Source organism: Salvia miltiorrhiza, chromosome 6, assembly GCF_028751815.1.
Source record: "Salvia miltiorrhiza cultivar Shanhuang (shh) chromosome 6, IMPLAD_Smil_shh, whole genome shotgun sequence".
Taxonomy (NCBI): domain Eukaryota; kingdom Viridiplantae; phylum Streptophyta; class Magnoliopsida; order Lamiales; family Lamiaceae; genus Salvia; species Salvia miltiorrhiza.
Window position 1 is genome coordinate 8,667,109 of NC_080392.1, and position 24,988 is coordinate 8,692,096.

At 34.4% G+C, this 24,988-nt stretch overlaps 2 protein-coding genes across 21 annotated transcripts; one reads left to right on the forward strand and one right to left on the reverse strand.

The window, feature by feature from the left end:
- Positions 1-7,504: 7,504 nt before the first annotated feature.
- Positions 7,505-11,353, forward strand: LOC130988449 (uncharacterized). Of its 19 annotated transcripts, none has more exons than XM_057912288.1 (12): positions 7,505-7,891; positions 7,963-8,019; positions 8,098-8,149; positions 8,248-8,321; positions 8,396-8,526; positions 8,676-8,799; positions 8,937-9,088; positions 9,197-9,478; positions 9,557-10,312; positions 10,552-10,668; positions 10,785-10,852; positions 10,925-11,353. In XM_057912288.1, exons 1-12 carry the CDS (start codon positions 7,867-7,869, stop codon positions 11,028-11,030), a joined length of 1,944 nt encoding a protein of 647 aa, XP_057768271.1. In that variant the 5' UTR covers positions 7,505-7,866; the 3' UTR covers positions 11,031-11,353. The 19 variants fall into 19 exon arrangements, with proteins under 19 accessions (XP_057768271.1, XP_057768273.1, XP_057768276.1 ...); XM_057912290.1 differs by having other exon boundaries at positions 9,581-10,312; XM_057912293.1 differs by having other exon boundaries at positions 8,964-9,088.
- Positions 11,280-18,843, reverse strand: LOC130988448 (potassium channel AKT1). 2 transcript variants are annotated; one of them, XM_057912285.1, is made up of 11 exons: positions 18,524-18,843; positions 17,385-17,750; positions 17,237-17,294; positions 16,830-17,147; positions 16,480-16,725; positions 16,289-16,387; positions 14,391-14,423; positions 14,131-14,316; positions 13,812-14,006; positions 13,638-13,713; positions 11,280-12,314 (listed from the first exon to the last, which is right to left on the reverse strand). In XM_057912285.1, exons 1-11 carry the CDS (start codon positions 18,742-18,744, stop codon positions 11,431-11,433), a joined length of 2,682 nt encoding a protein of 893 aa, XP_057768268.1. In that variant the 5' UTR covers positions 18,745-18,843; the 3' UTR covers positions 11,280-11,430. The 2 variants fall into 2 exon arrangements, with proteins under 2 accessions (XP_057768268.1, XP_057768269.1); XM_057912286.1 differs by having other exon boundaries at positions 17,385-17,769; positions 18,524-18,658.
- Positions 18,844-24,988: the final 6,145 nt, after the last annotated feature.

Below are 24,988 nucleotides of genomic sequence, written 5' to 3' on the forward strand. Positions count from 1 at the left end.
TTAAATTATAACATTATCGTACGGAAACAAGAAGTGATAGAATGAAATTCTATTTGCAACCTTGACCGAGAAAGCTGTGATTGTTGATAAAAAAAAATTCCTTGTCTTGTCGAATATAGTTATATTGAGTTCATTGAGAACTGCAAAAATAATTAAAGCGCCCAAATATTCATAGGAATTAAAAAGAATTGAAAATTTTAATCTAACATTTACGTTTTGTGATATGTATAATGAAAACCAAAGTTAATCATTCGTTGATACTATCTTTTTCTTTCTTCTCTCTTTTGGCGATTTTCAAATTTAACTCACTATGTAAATTAAGAAAAATAATTGTACTAGCTAGCTGTTTCTTAATTTGTTGTATATGTAAGTTTCTGGACAATATTTGTATTGCATTGTGTGTGGACCATGATGATATGTATACTGTAATATATACATTTGTGTGTGTGTTTACTGTTTAGTGGTAACGGAAGAGAGAGAGAGAGAGGTCTGATTGCTGATTGTGATGATACGAAATGAATTTCAACTTTTACGCTTGTGAAAAGTCAGTACTTTTTTTGTTGCCCACCACTCTCAGTTTATCTTTCTCTTTTTGTATTTAGTCAAACATTTACAAATTTCAAATTCTATATTTTCTTTCCTTTTCCTTTTATATTTAGGTGATGGGGGGAAACAATAGATCCGGTCGGATAATATGAAATCAATGTACAACCTTAGCTTCATTATTGCACATTATAAATGCTAATTTATGATAGCAATCAATTATACAAGATCATACTACTTTGAAGCGTGTGAAGCAAATTCAACACCCCTTCACTATATCGTGATTATCATGTTAGTTCAGTTTTTAGTAAGGTCATTTTCCCTAATTGGAGCGTGAACTTGGAATCAAATAAAATTCAAAATTGATTCAGGACTTTTGAAATTTATTGTTTTAATTGTGTTGTCAATTTTATTATTGACGTTTTTGTGTCTGAGTATCATGATTTTGATCACTTGTGATTTAAATAATTAACTATATTTTGTGTCTCACTTTCAATTTTTTTCTTCAATTTCTATTTTATATGCTTTAATTTAATTTTATATATGATTATTAACTTGGGTTTAGTTTCAGTTTTAATTCATTATTAGTGTTGGTAATTAAATTTAAAATCAGCTAGGGTGTAATTCTTTTTTAATTTTAATTTTTTATAAATAAAAATTAAGTATAGTTCATGATATTATAATAAATTTTAATTATTTTTATAAAAAATATGATTAAAATAATAAATATAATAACGGGACACGCTGACATTTACTAAATTCTATAAAATGGTCAATCCAAGTGCTAAAATATTGTTGCAGAAAACAGTCAACAACTAGTGGGGTTCTATAAAATGGTCAGTCGTCCAACTATGATCAAGTCACTGCAGTTGATAAAATCACTATTGTCGTCAATTTTGTCATGGGATGTTACGCAACTAAGTAATTGAATTAGCGATCGAGGTGGACTTAAAGTTTTCTAACTTTTCGACGTGCAATTCCATACATCCAAAAATAAAATTTAAAACACAAATATAAATCTCAACTCCAAACTTGTGTAAAACAATTAGGAAGAACGAATTTACTAATGATATTATTGAAGCATTTTAAGGTTGTGTCTAAATTGCAACGAGGTCGAAAGATTGAGATTTAAATAACAATCAACTTTAAAATAACTAAAATTTCTTAGACCAAATTTTGCAAAGATAGGTATGATCTAAATTTGTTTTTAGAGTTCATTACACTTTTACGCTCATAGTTTGCCCCCATTCGTTTAGAAATATTACATGCTTTCGACTTTAATGTGTCAATATTCGATAAATTAATTTGAATTTCTTATTCAAATCTAGATCAGGTTAATATTTTTCGTATCAAAATAGTCGTGTTGACAATCTAAAGTCGTTTGATCGGAATTTGTACTAAATTTTTAAAAACCAATTATTTTATATCTATAAATTCCACATAGATTTTTGTTAATTGGAAATATTTTATATTTTTATTAGATACTAAAACCCTCTAATAATGATGGCCAATTGATGTTCTTGTAGATTACAATTCATTTATGATGGAGTTTGCTTCTTATGTTTATAGGTTTCAATAAAGAAAAATATGTAACAAAAGATTGAGAGTTGCCCAAAATTTCTAAGTATTCTTTCAGCTTTCAACTCTAGTCTATTGATGGTGCAAGAAGAAAAGTTTATTGATCAACAGACCAGCTCATAAAAGACCAGCAAAGGTTGCCTGAAGTTAGAAAATCAAGTAATTTGAATAATTACGTTAAAGACGAAGTCAGCCTACATGCATCAGTTGATGCTAATTAGATATCCAGGTCTACTGAAGAAATGTAGAGTCAACCTAAGGCCTAACTTGAATTAAAGCGAAATCTGACAACGTATCTGCGAAAAATTCTCACATGCAAAACAAAGTACCGGCTTTCCAGTGTGTCGGTGTATGTTGTAAGCACCAAACGCGATATACCAAGAGTCAAACGAGAAGAATATTTCAAGATAGATAGGATCATATTTGGAATAGGGTTCCTTCCAACGACACTATTCATCTTCTCTCCTACAAATACCTAACAACCCAACATTTCAAAGATTACTGAATTCTTGCGAACAAAATCTCTCAAGCAAATCAAAGCTTAAATCTTTCAACACCTTTAGCAACGAAAGTAACCTGAAGGGAAACTTAACGACTACGAACAATCAAACTTTGATATCAATTATCACTTGAAAATTCAATTGTTGTTTCCCTCTAGGTTGTACACTCAGTATAGGAGTGGGAATCAGGTCCAATTCGAATACCATATTCAAAAAAACCGGGCACTCGAACCCGAAATTGTCCTAAAACCCATATCCGACCTAGAACCGAAATATAAATTGGATACTCTAATACCCGAGTCGAGTATTTGAGTATCCTAAATTACTTGACTTTGTAATTTCGTAAACTTTTTTTTTTACTTCGATCTTAATCGAGTACCTAAAATACCCAATTCGCCGAGTTGGATATTCGGCTATCCGAAATACTTGATTTAATATTTAAATCAACGGTCATAGCGTGGACCATTCATGTAGTGATTTCAAAGCAAGTTAATATAGAACCAGCCTATATATACTCTAGCCTTAGATGAATAAAACTCCGTAAATTCATTTGCCAAAGTAGATTCTTTGTTGTATATTATCCACTAGTATGGTATAAATATATTACTTTACATAGAAAAATCAGTATATGCAAAGCTATGCTTAGTTAAGTTTCATACTCATCATTACATGCTCTTCATATAAAAGTGCACGCGTTCATCGTAAAACTATGTATCCATGTCACTACCAAAAAAATTGCAATTAACGATCGAAAATTTTATCATTGAATTAACATCATTTTTTGTGAAAAGTTTAATTAACGACGGAAATTTTCATCATTTATTCGACATTTTACCTTTTTATTTTTTTATTTGTAATTTTGTTTTATTAATTTCAAATAAAGGGATTTTATTTTTAATTTTTTCACGTATTTTGTACTTAATCGTATAAACTTTGATATGCTTCCCAGTGGGTCACCATTTTAGTAGTGCTCTTGGTCAAGCACGATTAGTCTTGAAATTTCTTTCAAGTAGTCACCAGTATAGACGAGGCAAATTATTATAGCACCTATCAATTCATTTAAAACTTACTTTTAATATACAATTTCATTTATGCTTACCCTTAAAATATGTCGAGATGTATAAATAAAACTTGTTAATTTTTAATAATGATCTATTTTAAAATAAAAATAATAATATTATTGTTAATTTATTTTATCAAAACAAATATTATCGTTAAAAAAAGTTTAAGAAATTATCATCGATTCTAAAATAAGAAAAAATATAAAAATATATAAAAAAAAATTAATTTTATATTAAATATTATTTAATGATGGATTAACAAAAATATAAAAAAGAAGATAAATTTATTTTTAAAATTATATAGAAAAATAAAAAAAATTCAAATAGAAATTTAAAAAATGACGAATTAAATGAAATTTATTTTTAAAATAAATACAATATTATTTCAAAACTAAAAAATACTAAAAAATAGTAATTAACGACGAAAATAATAAAAATATATATTTTTTAAATTAAAAATAAATATAAGAATAATTTTAAAATGAAAAAACTATAAAAAAATATTAATTAACGATGGATTAACGGCGGGAATATAAAAAAATTAATTATAAATTAAAATATTTATTAACGATGAGAATAATAAAAATAAAATTAATTTTCAATTAAAAGATTAGTTAACGACGGAAATATAAAAATAAAATTAATTATTAAATGAAAATATTTATTAATGATGAGAATTAAAAATTAAAATTAATTATATATTAAAATTTTAATTAACTACGGAACAATAAAGTTAATTATAAATTAAAATATTTATTAACGATGGGAATTAAAAAAACAAAATTAATTATAAATTAAAATATTTATTGACGATGGATTAACGACAGAAATAATAAAAATAAAATTAGTTATAAATTAAAATATTTATTAACGACGAATTAACTATGGGAGTAATAAAACTAAAATTACTTTTCATTTGGAATTATTTTCGTTGTTAATCCGTCATTAATTCGCTGTTAACGCCACAATTTTTAACAAAAAGCTAAAAGAACATGTGAAGATATCGAAAATAAGGAAACCTTCGTATTGAATATAGCGTAAAACTTTAAGTGATTGAGAGTATTTGAATAATGATTGTAGATGATTTTACAATAGGGTTTTACACGTATTTATAGACAAAATACTAAGAATTCTAGTAGGAATAGAACTCTATTTAAACTTATAATAGGACTATAATTTTTCATATTCATGATAATCTCTTTCTTTATCGAGTTTTTGATAGTTTTCAAGATAGCTCCAAATCCCGAAAAATCAGGGTTGCTAGGTCGTAAACAGTGTTGTTATCGTTGGATTGACCTTAATCTTCTGGTCTTCAAGGGATGCTTATTTTTGTCCTCATCAATCTACAATTATAAATTTTTTTGTAGTGTGTGTATAACATGGTAAATGAATCCACATCTCAAAGATTTGTATATACATGAAAATATAAATATAATTAAATCCGTCAGCAATCCGTCGTTAATCTATCATTAATTCATCGTTAACGCCGCATTTTTAGCTATGGCTCTATTTTCATCGTTAATTTCCGTCTTCAATTATAATTCAAATATATTCAACACCTGGCTATTTTTCGCCCCTAATACTTGATCCCAACTAGATACCCTAATTCTTTTGGTATTGGGTATCGGGTCGAGTATACACGATTTGAATTCCCACCCCTATCTCTGTATATCCAAGCCGTAGAGTCAAAAAATCTGATCTTTATTCACTTCATTGTAAAAGTTTTCTCTTAGTTGGAACTTACGTTAAACACTTATCCCTTACCAAGTAAGCAGCAAAGTGCTTAATTGTCTGAAAGCAAAGTAAGTTTCGAATCACAACCAATTAACTCGTGGATCAGTTCATGTAACAGAACTGATAATAAAACAAGAAATATAGAAATTAGGTGGATTCACATGTTTATCAAGTTCGTGAAGATAAGAGATTCTCTTAATCACGTTAAACTCTGTTTACTTTGAATTTGGCATTTCAATTATCTTTTATTAAATTTTCATCACTATCAGTACACTACCTCGTCAATTACCTCTCCAATTGATATGATAATCATCAGCATCCAGTTGGTCCATTCATCTAATCTACATTAAACTGATTAATCCACTAGTTGATTAACAAAAGAATAACCACCATTTCTACATAAATATCGATTGTGTGTTTAACTGATAGTTTCTTCAGTTGTCAATAATACTTTAGACAAAACTTCTTATTCAAACAAAATCAGCTCGCTCATAGTGTGTTGATAAGAGCATCTAAAAGCTAACAACTTTGGTTAACTAATCAGTCTTATCACCAATAAGTAACAAACAATACAAAAATTTATAATTGATTTATCCCTCATTACATCAGTATTTACTCGCCTAGGATCAATAGATTTCGTATTTCCAACAAAACTATTCAACATTGAAAATCTCGACTTAGAGGGTGTTTGGCTGAGCTTATAAGCTTCTCAAAACAGCTTATAAGTTATTTAAGAGCTTATAAGCTCTTTCAAAGTGTTTGACAAAATAAGCTCCTAAACAGCTTATAAGCTCCTAAAATAAGCTCTAAGAGCTTATAAGCTCCCCAAAAAATAAGTTCTTCTACCCCAACTTATTTTTTTATAATCTCATATGCAACAACCTTTTTACAAATTCTTTTTAATTATAATTTATTATTTTCATCATATATCATTCAAGTTCATTTTTCTTCGATTTTCTCTCTCTAGCCAAAAAAATTTCTCTTTAACTTATAAGCTCAATTATTCAAACATTTTGACAACTTATAAGCTCTTAAAAATTGCATCTTATAAGCTCTTGAAATATCTTATAAGCTCTAAGAGCTTATAAGATCTTTAAAATAAGCTTAGCCAAACACCCTCTTAATCTAGATTTGTAAACGAAAATAAATATTGATATGTTAAAAGTCGTAAGTATTATTCAAATTTTTAATATTGAGACAAACATTGAGAGCGAAACTCTAATTTCCAACTTAACATAATTGGGCTTATCCTTTGTAAAAGAGATGCCTCGGCCCATAAACTAGAAGTTCTTAAGCCCAATTGATAACACACTGCCAGCTTACATACAATTACAGTTATATTTCCTTTCTCTTTTGGTTGTTTTGTTTTTGATTAATTGGAGGGGTTCGCCTATTGCCTAATTAGAAAATATATTTACATTATAAAAATTAATACTAATATATGTTAAAAGTGTTTTATGAAAGTAACACAGTTTGATACCAACAAGAATACCACTAGATTAGTTATCATGTCATACAGTAATAAGGATCTAACACGAACGCGACAAAATATTATTTTGCATGTATGACAAAAACATGAATATGATGTACATTGATCCATTAATTTTCGTACACATTTTTTTCTATGTCAAAAATTAAAAGTCCTAATATTACTTTCTAAATATAATTAGTGTATTGGGTTCCAATACTTTTTTTGTGAAATACAACTCTTTTTCATTACAAATGAAATCCAAGGGTAAAACCTAAAACAACTTGACTTTATTTTGAACATTTCTATCTGAAGGCTAAAGGGTAGGACCACCTAGTTACTACCACACACTTGAATGCAGATACAGAAATCCTGATGCAGACATTTGTGGGTCTGTCTGTAACTGTATTAATTTTTTTTTCTTCTTCTTATTAGGAATTTATGTATAATACCAATCTATGTAGTTCTCGAATCCAATGGTGCAAAACCGCTGATTTTTTTTTTTCATTTTTTTATTTTTAAAATTGTCTTCTCATTCAAGGATATGCCTGCAGCTTCCCATGTCTTAAATCTTTTTTTTTTTTTTATGTTGATGTCAGGTTTGGACATAAACATGTATTGTTTTTTTGTTACTACTACACAAGTGAGAAATAATTTCCCATAACATTTGTTTTTTAGCAGAAAATAATTTCTCATAACATGCAAGTTCAAGAACTAGATTTTTCCTAGTTTACATTGAGCCTTCAGCCAAATCCAATAATACAATAGCTACAAGATATTTAGAGTTGAATAAATCCCTTTGAAGAGGTGAAGTGAGACAAAAGGAGAGATTTTGGCTCAACCCTTTTGAGGTGGTTAACAAATTTATGGACCCCATCATGTTTAAACCCATCCACCCATACCCTCTCAACCCATCCTATTTCGATTTCATCTCCCAATTTCTTGCTGATTTGGCTCAATTTCTTGAGCTTAATACTCTCCAATGCCAGGAACTATACATGTTACAGGTGTGTTGAACTGCATAATTCTGTGTTTTTGGCACCACCTCTGATTCTACACTGTTTGAATATTGTTGCAGTTGTTGAATTCAAGGGCGTCTCATCTTCACCAAAGCCTTCTGCAAAATCCCTCAAAGGTTATTGAGTAGAATAGTTTTCTTCTTTCTCTAATGCTCTCTTTTATTCATCACATTCGTCTCGAATTTTTTAACCAGTTTCGATGGGGAAGAGGCAGTATCAGACTTGGGACAAAGGGGACTTCTCATTGTAAAATGATTCTGATTTTTTTAACTTCATCTCAACAATCTTGTCAACTGTCAACTTCATGTAACATAGTAAATAGGAAATTGATGATATTTTGACAGCCCCATAACGAGAATCGGTGAAGACATAGTTGTTGCTCTTCTTGATGCTGGGGGGAATGAGATTGCTCATCAAGGTTTGTTCCAACAGCATTCTGCCCTTCGTATTTGTTGTATTTTTCTTTACTATTTTGGTCTACATTTGTGGTAGATATTGGGACAATGCAAGTCATTGAGAAGGGATCTTGGGATGAGGTTTTCTTCATCAATGGAGGTGGCCATGTCCACTTGAAGCTGCACTTCACTCTCAGTGAGGAGGATCGTAGCCGCATTCGTGTTATGGTATTATTATGATGATTTACTGATTTCATAGTTTCATACCTGATTTGGGGTTTAGGGTTTAAGGTTCAAATTAGCAATGTTCTTGCTTGTGAGAATCATGACATCTTTAAGGATTTGAATCTGCATTGAACTCCTGGTATGCTTTGCAGAGAGAATCTGCGATGAAAAAGAAACTCGAAACAAATCCAAACATCAAACTTCGATTTTTGGAATATTTTACCTCGACGGCTGAATCTGCAGAGACATCCATGAAAGATGGGCAGAAAGTCTCAGGTTAGAACTCACTGTTGCTCATAAGAGTAGTTTAAATAGGGAATTTATTGTATAGTTATGGCATTCTAGTTTTAGTGTTAGTCACCTTTCTCATAAGAGAGAACTTTAGTGATGGTATCATTGATGCACGTCTTAAGCTTCCACAAAAGGGTTTGTTGAAATAGATCTAACTAGCCCAGAAGTTGAAGCCTCTCGAGCTGGTTCGTCTCCGGCCTCTGCTGCTTCCTCTGCTGCCTCACTGTCTAGTCACCGGATGGGTGGAGGGGCCGTCGTTGATAGTGGAATCCCAGTTAAGGAGTTATAGTTGTGCACTGCTGATTCCCATTTTGTCATGAAAAATAATCATGCAGAAGATATTTCTTTGTTTGACCTAACAATCATAAGTTACCTGTTTTAGAATGCTACAGATGGAATTCAAGATGCTCCTCCATCTTCTCATGTTGAACATAAAATCGACGTAGAATCTGCTCGAGTAGCGGATGTGGGAATTCAAACTCCACGACTTGCTGGTGTAGGATCGGACAATGGGGATGGGCCCTCGTCGGAGATGAGCAGTCTCGTTGCCTCCACGTTGCAGGATGATCATCTTGTTCGGAAGCCTCAGAAACAAGGCCCTGTGGGGAAAACTCCCAGCAATGTGAGAAAAATGATTAGTGCCTTTGAAACTAGCCAAATTCAGGTAGTTTAATTTAGTTCAGTCAATTTGTGGTTTTCCAAATTGTTTACTTTTCTTTTTTTGTCTGGTTACCATAAAAAGGAATTTTTACCATTGGACTTCAAGCAGGGAGTGAAATCCATGAAGAGAGCAGCATCTGTGCCGTCTCACTTAAACAGATCTAGTAAGGAAGGGTTCTTAGAAGACCGGCCAACAAAGAGTGTCTCCTCCACTGCTGATAAAACTTCGACTGATTTTAAGGATCACCACCTGAAAAACTTGCACACACTGCCAACTGCGGTCAGTGAAAGAGCTAGTAAAGTTTCGAGCGAATGTGAACCACCTCAGGTGAAAAAGGAGTTGCCTTCAACTGTAACACCTACCTTGTCAGAGTCGAGTGATAATCCATATGCAGAGTACATGTCGAGAGCATCTTCAAGCATAGAAGTAGAGGAAGGTGAAAAATCATCACTTGATATAAGGAGGAAAATAGCTTCAGAAACAGCAACTAGTTCTGGAAGAATGAGTGAGGAACGATCTCAACCTGAGATTTCTTCAAGATTGCTGAAATCTTCCGAATCTTCAGCTGCAGAAGCAAGTGGGAGAGGAAGAGGAACCAGCTTGAAGAGCTCAACCGTGATTAACGCTCAAGTGGTTTCAAACCTGAAACAAAGAACACTAGAATACTATAAAGAAGAATACGATTCGGCTCAAGCCTCTGGTATGTGGATATTTCCAGATAACACGAGTCGTTTGTGTATCACAACTGCAGGTGAGCAGGACATGAAAATAGTAGGGCATTACAACAACGAAACCAAAACCCATCAAGCAAACATCATTTCTTCAGAGAATCAAAAGGTATAATTTCTGTAAGATTTTTGACTGAATGAGATGCTTCTGAGAACTGATTAGATAAATAGAATCTGGTATTAATATAATTGATCATTCAATTCAATTTAATAAGACTAAAAACATTAATCATCTAAGTTGCAGTTTTTGGTTACTCAAAACGGTATCTAGACAGTCTCAGCTGATGAGCTATGACAACATTTTTGTGTTTGAAACATAGGATTCGTTTATACATATTTTATCTGCAGAATTCAAGGCATGAAAAAGAACGTAAGATGGGAAAGAAACTGAAAAGACTTGATCACCAGCCAGAATCAGGATCTGCTGGCTCTCCAAATGACTCATCTAATGGACTAATTGGGCAGGTAAATTACAAACCTTGATTTTTGTTAAGCTTTTAAACTCCTAGGCAGCATATTTTCCTTCTGTCGTCATGAAACTTCAGCAGGGTGACATGTCAATCTGTTTGTTTACTTCTCAGGTAATAAAAGTTGCAGTGATTGTAGGCTTCGGAGTACTAGTTCTTCTCACCAGACAAAAGGAACCATGGTATGGGTTTAGTGAACTGCTATATTAGAACATACCCTAAACTAGGTTTGTGTTTAACTACATAATGCTCAGCAGGAACAAACAAAAAGAAGATAAAGATAAAGATAAAGACAATCTCTTCTACATACCAGATTATGTTGATGAAAGAGCACTGAAGCCGTGGACTGGGAAACCATAGAAGATCGACAAACTGGAGTTCTTCCCTCTTAGCTGATGGTTAAGATACGCCCCATTTGCCTTGGTGAGGCGTTCTTCATCTGCATAGGCTCCAAAGACAACATATATATGCAACTAAATCTGTGAGAATCCCCTATCCTTTTTTCTTGTAACGTTGATCTAGTTTGGAAGCATACATGCCTTGAGCATATGAGCATTTTCACTAGAATAGTCCAATGTTGTTTAAAGGGACAATTGTTACACACATGTCTTCATTTCAACTTGTGGACACTGAAAATTTTATTGATGGTATATATATAAGCTGGGGTCTAATTTACATTGCCAGTCAAAAGAAATGGTAGTGGATAACATGAGGGATTTAAGGAAACAAGTGACCACTTTGCAGTCAATGGAAGCAAACATCAATCAGTTTCATAGTTCCTATCATCACTCACAAACACTAATTGATCACCATCTCTGATCAGCTGTATATCATCAATTGTAGCACCATCTTTGCTCAAAATTTTTGCAGGAACGAATCCATACTTCTGTGCCCCAATTTCAAGTAGTTCTTGAAAGCTTTGCGGAAGTAGGACGAGCTTTCCTGCTAGATCCCCTTTCTCGGGGCAGCTCACAGTCACTCTGGCAGCATAAGTTCTTCTAACTGCCGGTGCAGCACCTGTAGCATTGTTGTCTACAGGCACATGTGAGCTGTCATCTCCCAGTTGTGCTGCCGACATTATTCCAAACAGAGAATTGTAGAAATTACTGGTCCTACGCCTAGGACGTGACCTTCCCCACGATGCATCGGGTGCTGGAAATGAGGAGTCCTGGTTAACAGGTGAAATAGTTGGTTCACTTCTAAATTTTTCCAAGAAACGAACTCCGTGGCGCCCCTCGGGGATTGTGACAGCAGGTTCTTCAGTCTTTGCCCCTTTGTAAGAATCAAAGAGCTCCTTAATCTCATCGTGGCCTTGCTGCTCAGCAAGATCCCGTGCTGTCCAGCCATTTTCATCCCCCTTGTATACATCAGCACCTTGGTCAAGGAGGAATCTGACCATTTCGATGTTGCCTTCACAAACTGCAACGTGAAGAGCCGTACACCCATTGCTCTTTGGTCGAGTGATATCCCCTCCACGACGAACAATTTCCTTGAGCAAATCCAGATTATTTTGTTCAGCACCAGTGCAAGCAAACAGACCAACATCGCCGGTGCTTATTGTAGCACCGTTATCCGATAATAGCTTTACAACTTGCTTGTGCATGCCAAGCATGGCCTCCCATAGTGGTATACTTCCCTCTGAATCTGCAAGTTCAGCCAAACAACTACTTTTTTAGGTACAGAAACCAGTAAAAAAGTACAATAAAAACTAAAGAATAATAATTAAAAAGAAAAATATTACTGAACATGCACTATCAGTCTGTCCCAGGGATTCGTGGGGCGAGTCAACTAATACACTTTTGACTTTCTAAAATATATCCAGCAAGAAAATAGTCCATTTAAAGTAAAGTCAGCTGATGATGATATCAATGCACCTAATGAGGCAAGATTACAGATAGTCATGTGGTTCTTTAATCATGAAGTTGACTTCTGAAAGTCAAATTATGTGAGATTAAATGGGGAATAAATAAGTATCTCTGACCATTACCGGCCATAACTGGTTTAGCATTATTCTATTCATATAAAAAGGAATTGTTTATTAAAAATAATAAATGTGCTTTATAAGTAAAGGGACCCAAGAGTGATCCAGATCTCTCAGACAACTATACCTCCATACTGCTGCCAACTATCCGATCGCTACAATTACTAAGAAACAGAAATGTGTCGGGATGTCATACCGTTAACAATTAAACAAAACATGTTTCTTATCAGATAAAGATATGAAAATTACAGTAAACATATAACTAGAAATCTAAGGCTAGACGGACCTAATATATTTCTGTGAATTTAGTTGAATGATGAAAATGATGGCAGTTTTAATTTTAGCAAGATGTTGATATCAATAAATCATTAAGAAAATAAACAAATGAAGATAAGATTTGAAAACAGCAAGTGAATTCATACAAAAGCATTATCATTGACATCATAGAGTCGGTCAATTCTTTTATTTTAAGCCCTATTGGCTATATGACAACTTGTATCACGCAAGAATACATGCCTTGATAAAGTGACATGAATGTCTAAATATAAACAATTTCTAGTGATCTACAGAAGTTGGTTATAGAACACATCATGGAGGATAGGAGAGTGAATCTTGAAGTCAACTCAACCTGATAATAGAATGGACCAGTTAATGCAACCCTAGCTCTTGAAGCAACCAATGGCCATATAGGAGTTATACATATGTCAAATTTTCATTAACCTATCATTATTTATCATTCCACATTAGTCATCAGATAGAAGTTATAGTCCCAGTACCCTAATAACAATGACACACACTAAATCACATCTGTCCGATGACTGTAGCTGAAATAGTCCGTATATGACAGCAAAGAAGAATTATGGGTTTAAATTTGGCCAGCATAAAAAGCTTTCAAGGCTAACCTACCACATGCAAAACAGAATTCTAACTTGAACCAAATTATAATGTAGCTTCGGGAAAAGTATTGTTATTTAAGTATAACGGACCTCTACTGTTGACATCTGCCCCAAAATCCAGCAAAAGAAGCACACAGTTCTCATTTCCTTGTGCTGCTGCTATATGCTGAATAAATATATCAACAAAGACAATTAAATTGAGAAAAAATATGAAGATTGACCTCTTTACTAAAAGTGTATTAGCATTAGCAGAGATGTACTCACCAGAGCTGTTCTCCCGTTATTATCGGATTCATTTGGATCAAGACCCCTCTTCAGCAGATGATGCAATAGCAAGTCGTCTCCCCTAAGTGCTGCAAAACACAGTGTGAGAGGTAGATCCAATCTTCCTCGAGCAAGCATGTTCTCAGTCTCTACAAGAACTCCCTCCATTATCGGGTCCTTCAATTGCTTCAAATGCTGACATCAGGAAAATCAATTTATCAGTGTTCTCCAAAACTTATTTGAGCCTTAATCAGTAATCTGGAAGTTAAAAATACAGTGAAAGAATCATAGGATTATTGTATAGGGCAACGAAATAGACCTGCAGAAGGTTATTCATGATTATTGTCCCATCTCCAACATTTGCCTGAATAATGTTCAGAAATGTGGTGCGGTTAAGACGCAATAGCTGGCATAATCTTTTTGTACGCACTGTGAACAGTTGAGGCCTATAACAAAGGACACCAATCTCTCCACATAGCTCACCATTTTTGGCCTCTCCAACCACCTGAAAAAATTGTTGAACTTTTAGTCCAGTTTTCTGCATAAAACATCTTTATGACCAATTCAAATCAGACTTGCCTGTTCTACTCCATTTTTAAGGACCAATAAATCCTGCAAGAAATTTATGCAATTTGACATCAGTACAAACAGAGGACAGTGATAGAGTAAAGGCGTATGAAGATGAAGAAATAAGAAAGAAAATAAAAATACAATATATAAAACTCCTCCTGCGAGGCCCTCAGAGAAAAATATCTCTGCCCTACAGCTATTGCTGTCCCTAAACAATGATCCCAAGATAATTAACCCTAAATCGTAAAGAACTATAATGACTTGAGGCCCAATTAATTAACTTGGAGCCCATGAGTCTTGACCTAAAAACTTAACCCTAAATAATTGAACTACTGCGAAAAAATAAAAGATAACTATGAACTAACAAAAACTAATATAATAAAGATAATCCTAAATCTGCAGACTGCAGCTGATCTAACGCTATCAATTGCCCGCCTGTCGAAACAGCCTTGTCCTCAAGGCGGTTGCTGATTCATATGGTCCCATGGGACTTCCTCCTTCAGCCCGGTATCCTCATAATTCTCTAGGTCCCTGCCCGGGTCATCTTCCATGTCACCGATTAAAACCTGTAGTGTTTTAGGTGGGCAGCGATGCAATGGCCCATATTTCAGGCCGCAGCGAAAACAAGTGCCAGCTGCACGGTGTTTCATGTACTCCTCATTGGAGATGTTGCGAAAATTGCGGGGAGGGGCAGACGAAGTGAGGGAGGCAGCCGGGGAAGCGGACGACGTGTGGGAGACAACCGACGATGTGTTCGTCGCTGGTGGGGCTGGCGATGTTGCATGGTCTATCTTTCGAGCAGCCTGTAAAGCGGCTGAATAGCTGAAAATTACACTATCTTGAATCTGGGCTCGCAGATGCTTCTTCAACCCACCCAAGAAAAATCCCAAGTAATGCGCATCCGAGAAATCAGGAATTTGTGAAACCCTATTCTCAAAAGCGGCGATATATTCCTCGAGAGAACCTGTTTGCTTGACTGCAAGCAAGGCTTCATAGCCGTTAATTGCGGACTCATCGCCATATCGAATCAGCAACTCCTGACGAAAAGTTACCCAATCGGGATTAGGTATTCTCCTTATCAGCAATTGATACCAAGACATCGATGACCCTGACAAGGCTATCACGGCGAACTCCACCTTCTTCGCCGCAGGTGTCTGGTGCACCAAGAAATACTGCTCTGCACGTGCAAGCCATGCACGAGCATCAGATCCGTCGAAACTGGGCATCTCCATCTTCTGCAACATCGGAGTGGGGGAACATTCTGACTCCGACAGCGAGGGATCGGGGCCCCGATCAAAGTGATCAAAGGATTTCAACTGGGCGAGAATGGCGTCAAGTTTAGAATCTGACGATGCTTGCTTCGCCGCCGCTGCAGACTGGGCAGCGCGAAGTTCCTCCAGTGCCTTCTCTATCTGCTCCATGCGTTGTTGGTCTCTCGTCATCGTCATCTTTCGATCCGGCAGCTCGGACCAATTTGATAGAGTAAAGGCGTATGAAGATGAAGAAATAAGAAAGAAAATAAAAATACAATATATAAAACTCCTCCTGCGAGGCCCTCAGAGAAAAATATCTCTGCCCTACAGCTATTGTTGTCCCTAAACAATGATCCCAAGATAATTAACCCTAAATCGTAAAGAACTATAATGACTTGAGGCCCAATTAATTAACTTGGAGCCCATGAGTCTTGACCTAAAAACTTAACCCTAAATAATTGAACTACTGCGAAAAAATAAAAGATAACTATGAACTAACAAAAACTAATATAATAAAGATAATCCTAAATCTGCAGACTGCAGCTGATCTAACGCTATCAGACAGTTGAGAAATTAGTCCTCATTGTAGCATAATTATACAGCACACAAATACATTAGAGGGGAATAAGTGAAGGTTTTAAGGTCAAACTTTACCACTGCCCCTGTGACAAGGATATAAAAGTCAGTTGGAGCTTCGTTCTGCAGGATCACGTCTTCTTTGGGAGGGAAATACTCGGCCTTCATCTCAGATACCTTTTCATACAAAAGGGTACAATAAATGAGAATGTGGAAAGTTTAGTGTATAGCAACAAGAAGAAAATTGCAATATAGTTGGAGGAAATTACCAGCTGGAAGAGTAAATCATTGGACACTCCACGAAACAAGTATGCCTTTTCTACTAGAGCGTAGAAAAGGAAGTGGGAAATACTTGATCGAATGGCTTTCGGAAGAGAATCAAGAGTCTCTTGCTGCTGAAGCCCCTCAGAGTCAGTTCGGAACTTTAAGCACAAATGTGAAAGCATCTGGTCTTGAAGGCGAGCAGGCAATTGATTCCTTTGTGCAAAACTTGAAGCTGCTTGAATTGTATCTCTCTAATGTTGGACACCACATAACAGATATACAACAAACCAATAAATTTGAGGCATGTCGGACCACACAATAATTTTTCAAACACACAGTATCAGAAGTTACTCACAAATTGTCGGGTTTTACTAGTCCCATGGACCACCAAATTTGTCATATTTCCGATCAAGTATGCCGTTAGCCCCAAGTTGAAAAGCATGTAAAAGATATCGAATATCATCTCCCTTGTGTTTTCAGCATGCAAATCTCCATAGCCAACAGTTGTCAGAGTTGTAATGGACCAATAAATTGAAGTCACGTAGCGCAGCCATATGCTTGTATCATGGAAATTCTCTATGGCTGCTCCAATCCAAGTCTTATCTGGATTAGGGTAATGGGCAGCAAGTAGATAATAGAAGCAACCAGCACAATGAACTGCAAACAGAGTTACCTACACGCAAGAAAAGCAAAATTCAATAGAATGAAAACAATATTTCACCACAGTTTTCGAAAGGCTTGACTGCTTGAGATTTAACTTACACAGACGAGCTTGGCACACCTAACCCAAAAGTAGTTGAAGTTCTTATCTTTCTCCAATCTGCTTTGAAGAAAGACATATGGGTAAAAAGAGCATATTGCTTCACTAAACTTGGGAATACAAACAATGTGCCTTATGAGAGAATGCTACCGTGCAAATAAGGCGCCAACTCTTCTAAGACGCCAGAGACGAAGCATATTGAATACTCCATAAGTTCGTAATGGTTTGGGCAGTATCTTCCGAGCAAGCTCAGATGGGATCGTAGATATGGCATCTAACAGGAACCACGAAAATATATATTTCTTAGCAATCCTCTTCCGGTTATCAACAAGAAGATATGTGCTTCTATCCAGATAAGCTACAAAGAATGTAAGGACAATGTCAATAAAGAAAAATCCGTTGACAATATTGTCCGTGACGGAGAGAGGCTTTGCCGGCGTATCAAGAAACCCGAATTCGAATGGAGACACCCAAGCAGTATAAACAACCAACACAACAAGAAAGTTTTGCCATGCTCTGCAAAATTCAATTCAACCTGAGGTGATTTTAGCAGCACACAAAAAAAAAAAAAAAAAAAGATTGCAGCAGTGACATATATAATTGCATTAACAATATGAACCAAATGAACACAAGAAAGCATAAAGCAAATGAAATTTCCATATTGAAAAGAGGCCATGTTCCCTACCAACCATGTCAAAAAGGGCAGAGGCCCTATTCCTGTCTTTAAAAAGCTATCAGAAAATATTTCGAAGCAAGGTAGTAACAACACCCAAAAAAGGGCATCCAAATTATATAGTTTTCTCATAGTCAATTCGAAAAGTTGAGAATATTTGAACCAACACAGATAGATCTAGTCAGCTTTTTTGACAAGAAATTTGAAAGTATTTTTATGGTTCTCCATAGATTTTTGTATTGCGGTGTAAAAGAGCTCACTGGTAAGGCTAAAAGGTGCCAACAATGCCGAAATGGTTGATCTTTAAGTACATTTTACCACCACCATTAATCAAGAGAGATAGAGAGGGGTGCAGAAAAGGCCAAAATAAAGAATGAACTAATAACTGCTGTATACAAAATTATGGCAATCTGCAAATCTAGCGCTCTTACCATCTTCTCAATTAGACAAACAAAAAAGCACGAACTTAAATTCATTAAAAGACCCTCAGCGCTCGAACAATGACACAGCAACGTGAGAGAGACATGCAAATCAGTACAAAACTCTCAAAAACACAAATTTAAAATTTAAAAAAAAAACAAATAAAACGATATTCCAATAAAAAAAATGAAGAAACCTGTAGCGGCGATCGTAAGGTGAGACGATGTAAGGACGAAGCCTAACTCTGCGATTACTTCTGGCGCCAAGTGAGGGAAGAATCCCAGTGGAGAGGCTGTATTGGCTGCCTTCGCGCGAGAGCTGTTCAATCTCACGTGCTTGAGCGTCGGCGTCGGCGCCGCCGCACATTGAAACCCTCAGCAGGCCACCGCCTCTAGTGTTGCCATATGCATCCGCCATTGTATGTCTGCAAGCAAATTTGGAAGGTTTTTATTTAATTTTTTTGGGGTTGGATGACGTGCCTCTGTGCCTGTGCTGTGCGCTCGTTGAATATTGGCTACTTATATATAGGTGAGGTTTATGCATAAATAAAACACAGGGGTTTTATAATTATTGTTGACAAAATATTTTTTGGGTTTTTGTGATTCGTGTCCCCACACACTTCACTCACAAGAAAGTCTCTCTTCGCTAGGGATGGCAACGGGCCGGATCTGGACCGGGTCTGGCCAATACCAGATCCAGATCCGTTTTCATAGACTAGATCCAGATCCAGATCCAGATCCGTGGATCTGAAAATTTTGGATCCAGATCCAGATCCGTCAGATCCGCGGGTCCACGGGTCCAGATCCATGGATCTACTATTTTTAAATTAAATTAAAAAAATTTCACAAAATCAACAACATTTAATTTTCATCATGAAAAATATAACACAAAATACTTTTATCTAATTACTTTTAGTTTTTATTCTTTTAAATGTAATTTATTTATTATTTTTAATTTAGTTAATATTATTAGTAAACTAAATATAAAATATAAAAAATATATATAAAATAAAACGGATCCACGGGTCGGATCTGGGCCGGATCCGGATCTAAATTTTCAAGATCCAGATCCAGATCCGTTTTCAAAACTGAGATCCAGATCCAGATCCAGATCCGTCGGGTCCAAAAAATTGAGATCCAGATCCGTAAAAACGGATCTGGATCCACGGATCTGGACCGGGTCCAAGATCCACTGCCATCCCTACTCTTCGCTGTTCCAAATTGTAAAAAATAGCAAGCCTCTCTTTGACGCCGCTGCCTCATGACACACACGACACGACCTCATTCCATGAGTTTTTAATAGGATGTATCTATTTTAATAAAAATGATTAATTTATTGTAATTGGAGAAAGGATTTCACTTGAAAAATAACGTTGATAGAAAGTTTATTGTAAATGAAAAAAAAGAGTACTACAACATGTAATAAAAAGTTTTTTTTTAAGATTAATTTTATTGAATGTTTCCTAATAACAAAAGAGGTGGTCTAGAGTACACTCAGGTTGACCCGTACCAAGATCCTGACCTGCATTCTGATTCAAATCTGCATCTTAACTCAAATCGTGTAAATGACACTATTCAATTATACAAATGACACTATCTATAATTAACACTATTTTATTATACAAATGACACTACGTATAAATGACATTATAACATTGTAAATGACACTATGTATAATTGACACTATTCAGAAATATAAATGATGCATAACTTGTAAATGACACTATGTATAATTGACACTATTCAGAAACATAAATGACACTTTATGTAATTGACACTATAAAATTGTAAATAACACTATAAGATTGATAATGACACTATAACATTTTAAAATGTTACGGTGTCATTTATAAATAGTGTCAATTATAAGCAGTGCCATTTGTATAACTGAATAGTGTCATTTACACGATTTGAGTCAGGATGCAGGTTTGGATTAGCATGCGGGTCAGAATATGGGTACGGGTTAATCCGGGTGTACAGGAGATTTTGTGATAACAAAAAATAACTATTTTTTTTGTGGACGGAAGGAGTATAAATATGTGAAACTTAATTTATCATAGATTTTTGCGATATTTATTTAAAAAGGTGATAAATTTATAATATTAATTTTTTCATGATTTAAACTTTAAATGAAATCTACTTTATATTTATAAATAATTTTTCATTTCATCATATAATTATATACTTTTTCCGTCCACAAAAAGAGGTCCCAAGGGAGGTTAGCATGGGTTTTAAGAAAACTTAGTTGTTTATTTAGTTAATGAAGAAAAGACTCCATAAAAAAAAGTTGGAAATATATCAATTTAGTTCGAAACATGTGAATTGATCCTAATAGACTGACAAACCTATAAATTAGGGTTGAATTTTTTTAATCTGAAACAGTTAATATGAGGATCCACGGTATTATGGGAGGCATGGGATCTATATATATATATATATAGGGAGCGGATCATGTAGATCCACCCCCTTATCATAGCATATAGATCCAAAATATGGATCACACAATGTATTTATGCGGCGCGCTAGAAACGTGACACGTGGTAGATGTCTTTCAAAGACTTACAAGGCAAAATACGCACAAGGGTAAAATAGAAATAAAAATTTCTATATATATATATATATATATATATATATATATAATTTTATTTTTATTTTTTTATATCAATTTTTTTTCTACGGCTGCCGTCAAAATTATACATATAATTGAAATGCATAAACATAAACAACAAATATGCACAATATTGGATAGAAATATGCACGTCTACTTAATTTAATTTAATGGTGTTATGGAAGTTCTAAAGTATAATTAAAATAAATGCTCGAAATCTACAATATAATAAATTATATTAGTATAAATTAAAATTTAAAAATTATTAAATATCATTACATTGATAAATATGAAACTATTTTAGGACAAAATCTATCTTCACTATTTTAAAAATTATTTTAGGACACAATACATCTTTAATTATTAAAGAAAGAGAATATATATAGGGGTAAAATTGTGAGATAATAAATCATTGATTAAAAATAATTAAATATATAATTATAACAGATACAAAATTACAAATCTAATTTATTATATATTACTCCCTCCGTCTCACTCCAATAGACTCATTTTCCTTTTTATGATGTCCCACTTCAATATGCTCATTTTTCTTTTTGGGGTTTAGGGTTTAGGGTTTAGGGTTTAGGATTGTACTTAATTGATGTGGACCACACCACTTTACTACCGCTTTTTTATTAAAAAGTAAGTTTTCTTAATTTTTGTGCTCAAAACTCTAATAAATATAATATTATGATTTATGAGGCCCAAGTGAAGATTTTAGTACATGTAATGGATCTATACGGTTGGAGATCTTTAAAATTAATATGTTTAAAAAGATCCTAAGCAGAGATATCTAAAGCCAATATGCAAAATTTGGAAAAGGATATAATTTTGATACCTTATTGAAAAAATATTATAGCCAAATATATTAGACCGTCTATATGGAAAGAGAGAGTAATTAATCCCCAAAATGAAAAAAATGAAAAAAAGGTAAATATCGCTTTAAATCTCAAACTATATTCGCATTATCAATTATATTTTAAACTAATGAAAATAATTTTTTTTTAACTCTGAACTATAATTTTTGTATCTATTGTACCATTTATTCATTTTTTATCGTTTGGATTTTTAATTAATAATGCATATAATAACCTAATTTTATATAATGTAGGTCAAAAAATGAATAATTTTAAATACATTGTGGCATCCGGTGATGAGTCACATCAAATTTTTTAAGCTAAAAAAATGGACGAATGGTACTACAATTGATATAAAATTGACAGTTTAAGTTTAAAAAATTATTTTTGATAATTCATGATATAATTAATAATGCAAAAATAATTTAAAGTTTAAAGTGATATTTACTCAAAAAATAATATGAAAAATAAACCGGGCCGCGGAAGTGGAAAGTTTAACTATGTGCTTTTTTTTATGAAATGACCAGCAAATTTTATAATGAAAATACTGAAGAAAATTAAAATTGCTAGGCATTGCCGCATTGTTACGGTCTTTGAAATCTCTATGCTAAGTTTGTCAACACTCAACAGTAATCTCGTAGTAATTATCTTCGATTCTCTGCTCCATTACATAAGATTATATTTTAAACCTTATAAAATTTATTTGAATTAATGAAGAATACCATCATTAATACTGAAATATTTCTACTTCATTTTTATCGATTTTGTATCTTTAGGTTTTATAATTTGAAGTGTAAAATTTTAAAACTCACAGCACGTAATTTATTAGTATTGATTCAAGGGCAAATAGCACTAAAATCCATATAGTTTCGCGAAATTCGCATTTTTCCCTTGATCTTTAAATTTCTTGTTAAAATCCTTAACCGTTGCTCTCATTCTCGTTTTTCCCTTAGTGATGTTTTCTGGCCAATAATTAGATGACGTGTCACCAACGTGGCACATTTATGCTGAATAGATTAATTAGAAGCTAAACGACGTCGTTTTGCGTCTAACCTAATAACGTCAAAATCCCTGAAGTTTGGCGCGATTCTCATTTTTCCCTTGACCTTAAAATGAAGCTAAACGACGTCGTTTTGCTGAGCTTCTTGTTGAGGGTGTCTGGTTTGGTTGAGGGAACAAGGCGGTCAATTGTTGTGTGTCGTCGTTTGACATAAAGGCAGAATTGAGAGAGATGAGGGAGGCTGGGGTCGACGGCGGCGGTGTCGCTGCTGCCCACTGCCCAGCCAAGGGCGGATGGGAGTGGACAGAGAGGGAGACTCAGAGGGTGCTTCAGTTTGAGGGAGTACAGACGAAGGACGAGGGGGCTCCTCGCCGGAGTTACAGCGGTGGCAGCCTTGTACTTGTGCGTCTGTGGCTGAAGTTCCAGCAGGATGACGAAGACGAAGATATGGATTGGGTGTTTTTTTTTATCTCAAGAACCCTAATTTGAGGTCAAGTGAAAATTGTGAATTCAGCGAAACTTCAAGGATTTTGGCGAAACTATGTAGTTTGCGTCCCCGGAAACTTAATCATACGTGGCTTTCCGACAGCCATGTCAACATTAGTTAAATTGTCGATCAATTTTATGGGAAAAACGAGAATCGAAATTAAGTTTAAAAAATTTAACAAGAAATTTAAAGGTCAAGGAAAAAATGCGAATTTGACGAAACTTTGAGGATTTTGGTGCTATTTGTCCTTGATTCAATACTATTGAATCACCTCATAATATTCTAAATTTTTCATTGAACAATTATTGAATCAACTTTAATAAAACTTTATAACTAAAACTAAAACAAAGATTCAAAAAAATGTTAAAAATAAAAAATAACATGATAAACAGTTGTGCTAAAAATGGCGCAACTTTAGTGAGTTAAATTGATGGTTGAGCGCGAATTTGGAGAAACACTCATGCTCATATTGTGATTAATTAGGAGGAGAGGACAAAAGTGTTACAGTCGGGCACACGATCGAAAATCCTTTTACAACTCAAAAGCAACTTTTACAACTTAAAAACTGGACTAAGAAAATTGAATTAGAGATAACAAGGAAAACAAGAAATGATTACAAGAAATAAAAACAAACGTGTAAAAACATCGAGTCGAGTTGAAACTCTTACCTCAAGAAGATTATCGCCTCGGTAGTGCTCACGGTTTGGTGAATCTTCCCCAAAAGTAAAACGGCGACGTCTCGTTGGATATAGCACCACAATCCGGCGAGCTCCGGCAAACGAAATAGGATCAAGAACTGAGCAAGAGTATGAGTAGTAGAAAGTGATGAGAGAGTGCAGATTTTCTATAGTTAAAACAATGCCATGCACTAGACCTATTTATAGGCATCTCAACACTCATGAGGGAGATTAAATCCTCCATCATGAGGATTAAAAGACTAAGACTATTATGGATGTTACAAATTCAAAAACATTTGAATTTGTAGTTACAGAATTGATTCTACATCAATTGCAGAAATCAAAAGTTTGTGCAGTTTCAAAACCATGCTACTGCTTAGGCGAAATTGTTCTGCTTCACTGCAGACTTGGGCTGATCGGATGGGCTCGGTGGTTGGGCTGAAACTTAGTACCAGTTGGACCGAGAATTATTAATCCAAAAGCCCAAAGTTATTTTGTCCAAAAATATATATAGTTTGGACCCAAACACCAATTGCCAAGATCCAAGTCCTTAGCCGCTGGCCGCGGCCCATACCCGACCCGACCTACCCGTCCAGCGGCGGTGCGCGCAAGGCCAAGACCTTCATCCAAGCCCACAAATTATTAGCTCCATGAGCGTTGCTATTCTTATACAAGAGTATACTTCTCTTGTTTTCCAATGTGGGATAAATAGCACTTCTCAAGTACTGTTATTTCCCATACACAACATCCAAACTTTAACATACAATATCTCACTCACCGGAAATCGGTTTTGAGACATCTAGTATACCATGTGCATCTACTTGAGACGTAGATTAACATCCAATAATCATTTCAATTAAATAATACCAATATTTTCAACAAAAAATGCGCACATTTTAGTCACGATTTAGTTGGTAAGACGTTTTCCCTCCAATCAACAGGTCAGGGTTTCGAGACATCAAGGAAAGAAATGGAAAATCCTTACTTCATGCTCAAAACTCTGAATTTTTTATTATGATAGAAAATTTTATTG

Excerpts from the sequence above, each read along its gene's own strand:
- LOC130988449 (XM_057912288.1), top strand. The coding sequence starts at position 7,867 with ATGCCAGGAACTATACATGTTACAG. Across the intron at positions 8,322-8,395 it reads GAATGAGATTGCTCATCAAG|ATATTGGGACAATGCAAGTC; the intron begins GTTTGTTCCAAC and ends CATTTGTGGTAG. Across the intron at positions 10,853-10,924 it reads ACCAGACAAAAGGAACCATG|CAGGAACAAACAAAAAGAAG; the intron begins GTATGGGTTTAG and ends CATAATGCTCAG.
- LOC130988448 (XM_057912285.1), bottom strand. The coding sequence starts at position 18,744 with ATGGCGGATGCATATGGCAACACTAGAGGCGGTGGCCTGCTGAGGGTT. Across the intron at positions 17,751-18,523 it reads CCTTACGATCGCCGCTACAG|AGCATGGCAAAACTTTCTTG; the intron begins GTTTCTTCATTT and ends TGAATTTTGCAG. Across the intron at positions 14,424-16,288 it reads TCCTTGTCACAGGGGCAGTG|GATTTATTGGTCCTTAAAAA; the intron begins GTAAAGTTTGAC and ends AATTTCTTGCAG.